Consider the following 4,898-nt stretch of genomic DNA (forward strand, 5'->3'; position numbering starts at 1 on the left):
GAATTAATCTTAGAAATGAGTAAACTGAATCCAAGTAAAATATAACTCAGGAGCTCTATTGACATCAAAGAACTCTCGTATTTCCGTGAAATGCGAGAAGTTGCTGGAGATCAAACATTGTTTCGTTTTGCACAAACATTCACCCATCCGCATCCAACCGATAGGAGGCACTTGACTCATCACTCGCTTGATCGGCCAACCGAAAAGCAGCCGCTCGCTTCGGCGGAAACGACGGATCGCACCGGAACCACCGAAATGGCTCATCCTAATTAGATTTCCTCTAATATTTCAAAGAAATCGATTTACATCTCTGCTCCGGTTTCCAGCACATCTGGCCTTATCCTTGAGCATCACTGTTCCAGCCCCGAACCCCTCGTGACCGAACTAAACGAACCTGCCACCAGTTAAAATGTTGTAATTTACGCACAGCTTGATTCTCACACTTTTCCTACTTCCGGGTGGGTGGCGGTAGTCTTCCGCACCCGAGCGACCTGCAAGAGGCAGGGCCAGTCGAAAACGAGGAAATGAAAAATATGAAACTGTCAGCTCCCATCCCCTGTTCCCGGAACCCGCAACTCACCCGATCCGGTCCCGCATACTTTGGGGCGGTGGATCGTTCCGAAAATGACACGATAAACAACAACGGCAAGTCTGTTCCCGTTCGCTGCGCTCAAAGGCAGAAATTTATGAAAACCCATCCTTCCCAGTGCTTATTCCGAAATCACCGACGACGACGAGGACGATGATGAGAGCGACCGATGCGTTGTCGGGGTGGTGGATGGAACCGGAGCCGGTAGCAGAACACAAGTTGAAAGCGATTTGTAACACTTGCTTTAAAAGGCACTAATCCTCGTGGCATTCGTCCTCGTCGTTGTCGTCGTCCGCGTCGCTGCTGCTGGTTTGCTGCAAACTATTCGGTTCGAGCTTGTCGAGAGACGTCGTCATAAACATATGAACTTAGATCCACGCTTCCTGCCCTAGTCAGCCAGCAGAGGTAGAGGACGCTCGCTCGTGCAGCGAGATAATGGAATGTCAGAACGCGCGTGTTGGACACACGTTGGAATGCCCGGCCCGCCGCGGGACGAGGGGTAGTCATTTATTTTAATAGTAATCGATGTTCAGTTGATGATTCCGTGCGAATAACGACCCGGTAGCGCTTTGGCATTCTGCCGAGTACGGACTAAATAAGACTTCAGCAGGTAGATGGCGGCCGATAGGTTTGCTGGTTTACGACTAGGAACTGACTTGTTGAGAGTTCGAGGTGATAGCATATTATAGCATGTGGTCTATGTTCCAAATATTTCGCGATGATCTCATCAGTAGTCTGAACTTCGGTGCTTGCGGAACATCATTAACGACAAATTGTTTGTGAACTTGTGTCGTTGATGACGTCTCCCAAAGCCGCAACTTTCGTTTTTGATTTAGTGTGCATCTCTTGACCAAGTTGGTCTGTCAGATACTAATGAGACAGAGCAAAGAGATGACTTTAAATTTCTTGATAAACAATACTTTCTGCACACATAGGAAAAAATATGCTAATTTAGGTCCCTAGGTCCCTTAGGTAAGCAATACTACATCTCAAATATATTCTTCAGATCATATTTCGTAATTGAAACATGGAACGCAAAAATTGAATGCAGATGCCATTGATAGAAATTGAGGAACCATCTGCTCATGTACATTCGTACAAACTTACTTACTTTTATTCCTGCGCACCCCTGGTGGTGCGCAGGGCCGTTGTGAAAGATCGCCATCTTGGGCGATTGCCCGCCATCGCCTTGACCTGCTGCCAGGTTAAACTTTCGTCGACTTTTTTTATTTCCTTGTTGAGGCTGCGCCGCCATGAGCCTCTGGGTCTGCCTCTGATGCGATTCCAGTTGCTGGGTTCCAGTCTAACGCTTGCTTGGAGATTTCGTTTCCGCCCCTGCGCAGAGTGTGGCCGATACACCTCCACTTTCGTTCCCATCGGCTTCTGATGACATCGACGCTGGGGCTCAGCATTAGAGATCCTGTTGCGAGGCCACCACGCACGAATTATGTACCGCAGGCATGTATTGATGAAAACCTGCAGCCCCTGCGTGTTCTCCACTGATACGCACCAGGTCTCACTGGCATATAGTAGTACAGATTTCACGTTCGAGTTGAATATTCGGGTTTTGGTGCGTCGACTAATCTGATTGTTTTTCCAGATATTTCTTAAACTCGCAAAAGCAGTCCTCGTATTCTTGATCCGTGCTCCTATGTAGATCTTGGTGCCTCCATCAGACGCCATTTGGCTACCAAGATATTGGAAGCTTTCGATACTCTCCACTGCTTGCCCAGCTACCGTAAAGCTGGAAGGGTTGACCGTATTTATATCCAACGATTTGGTCTTGTTGACGTTGATTTTGGGACCTGCCGTTAAGGAGCGATCGGCAAGATCATCAAGCTTACTCTGCATGTCAGAGCGCCGTTGTGCTAGGAGAGCAACGTCATCAGCCAATTCGAAGTCTTTCAGATGCTCCATAGTAATAGGTTGCCACAGTAACCCACGATTAGGTTCACGGTCAATCGCTCCTACCAGGATCTTGTCGATTACGATGAGGAACAATAGCGGTGATAGAATCCGGATGGGGTTGGACAAGACACCATCGTGCAATATTCTGCACGAAAATGCCTCGTAGACCAATGATTTTCTCAGGGACTCGCTTGCGTCTCAGGGTTCCCCACATATTTTCTTGATTGAGACGTTCGAAAGCTTTTTCGTAGTCGATGAACACTAAGTAGAGAGACTCTTGGAATTCATTGACTTGCTCCAGGATGATACGGAGCGTGACAATATGGTCCGCACAGGATCGTCCGTCACGGAATCCTGCCTGCTGCCGTCGGAGAGTTGCGTCAATCTTCTCCGGTATCCGGTTCAGGATCACTTTGCAGAGAACTTTGAGAACGATACACAGTAACAGGATGCCCCGCCAACTATCGCATACGGTCAGGTTACCCATTTTGGGTACCTTCACTTAGACGCCTTGCATCCAGTTAGCTTGAGCTTGAGCTTGTGAGCTTGTGCGACCACCCCTAGCTGCTACTCCAGATCGATAAGACTAGCTGAAGTTGCACAGAGAATAAGTAGATAATTATGCTTGGGAATAGCGAAATATCTTTCAATGTGCAACTCCTGGTATTGATCAATTCCGGCGCCGGCCAGGCCCGAACGTAGATCGCGGAAGGAAAGGGAAGGAATGGTTAGTCCGATACTTGCTTTTGCTAGAGGCCGTATATACTACTGCGCACTCCACATGTATCACATGAGGAGGATAGAGGATAGTTGTTAGTAAGAGTATAGAAGTTGGATCACTTCTTCTTTACCGACGCCAGAGAGGTGACTTCACTATCTGGACTAGATATCGATCCACCAAACTCATAGACCGGGGACCAACGGCTTTACTTCCCTTCCGAAGGAAGACGTGACCACAGGTTTTTTCACCTTAGAAAAATCTCAACGACCTCAGCTGGAATTGAACCCAGGCAAATTGGAATCAGTGGCGGTTACGCTTACCACTCAACCACCGACGCCTTGCATCCAGTTGGTCGGAAAAGTCGTGGTGTCTTTCACAGATATCGTAGCATTAATCTTTGTCCCACTATCGCGGCGTGAGATATCGTAGAGGAGACGGATGTCGCCAGTGCTTGCGACTTTCTCACCTTCGTCGGCTAGGGAGTCTGCCCACGCTCTTTTCTCTCGTCTACATGAGCGTTTCACTTCCTTCTCTAGAGCCGAATAGCGCTGACGGGCTGCGCGGCTTTGGCGTCCCTTCGTTTCTCTATCTTCTTCCTGGTGTCATCTGTGATCCACTGTTTTCTCTGGGTACGTAGCTTACCCAGATTATTCTCGCCGGTGGCGATGAAGGCGTTCTTGATGGCGGTCCATTGATCTTCTACGCTTCCACCTTCCGGAATATCTGCAGCATGGTTCTCCAGCTCCTCGACGAAGGAGCTTCTTACCGCAGCATCTTCCAGACAACGTGTGTTAAACCGACGCCCGATCTTCTCCTCCTGTCGATGAAGCCTTGCAATACGCAGCCGGATCTCGCCGATTAGGAGATGGTGGTCGGACGCTATATCGGCGCTACGCTTGTTACGCACATCAAGGAGGCTGCTTCTCCATTTTCGGCTGATGCTGATGTGGTCGATTTGATTCTCCGTGAAGCCATCACGGGAAACCCATGTCACTTTGTGTACTGGCTGATGGGGGAAGAGCGATCCCCAGATCAACATGTCATTGTTGCCACAAAACTCTGCAAGCAGCTCTCCGTTTTCGCTCATTTCTCCGAGGCCATGACGTCCCATGACGTGCTCATAGTCCGAGTTATCGGAGCCCACCTTTCAAAATTTTATTCACGACAGCATTCAGTTGACTGTAAAAGTTATCCTTTTCTTGCATTTCGGCAGCATCAGTTGGCGCGTAACATTGGATCATGGTAAGGTTTCGAACCCGTGTTCTGAATCTGGCAACGATTATTATCTCATTAATAGGCGCCACTTCATCACGTAGTGTAGGCGTGCGCGCTAAGCAGGAAGCCAACTCCACCCAGATAACATTTTCGTATGTATATAAGAATTTTAACTAATATATACAAATTTATATACCCTACTATTATATCGTATAAAATGCAGAAAAATAGTCAATACGGACAAAAGTGGAGGCCATATACACATATTGATAATAAAAGCTTCCTTTCTTTACGACCTGCTATGTATATTAATTCGATTTTGCTCGTCATACTTATAACATACATAGGTAGCAAAATTAACGACTTTTCTTGTATCTAAATACGACACAATATATGATGATATACGAGTAGAAAATTTCCAGCAGAATATTAAAAATAAAATTAATACCTAAATACGATACAACG

General features: G+C 47.2%; 2 protein-coding genes across 2 annotated transcripts; both read right to left on the minus strand.

Annotated features, from left to right (window-relative positions):
• Positions 1-1,702: 1,702 nt before the first annotated feature.
• Positions 1,703-2,506, minus strand: LOC131695706 (uncharacterized). The gene has a single exon (XM_058984201.1). It carries the CDS (start codon positions 2,504-2,506, stop codon positions 1,703-1,705), a length of 804 nt encoding a protein of 267 aa, XP_058840184.1.
• Positions 2,507-2,546: 40 nt separating this feature from the next.
• Positions 2,547-2,984, minus strand: LOC131695704 (uncharacterized). The gene has a single exon (XM_058984199.1). The coding sequence runs from the start codon at positions 2,982-2,984 to the stop codon at positions 2,547-2,549; it is 438 nt and encodes a 145-aa protein (XP_058840182.1).
• Between the last annotated feature and the right edge of the window lie 1,914 nt (positions 2,985-4,898).

Source organism: Topomyia yanbarensis, unplaced genomic scaffold (assembly GCF_030247195.1).
Source record: "Topomyia yanbarensis strain Yona2022 unplaced genomic scaffold, ASM3024719v1 HiC_scaffold_499, whole genome shotgun sequence".
In the NCBI taxonomy this organism is placed as follows: domain Eukaryota; kingdom Metazoa; phylum Arthropoda; class Insecta; order Diptera; family Culicidae; genus Topomyia; species Topomyia yanbarensis.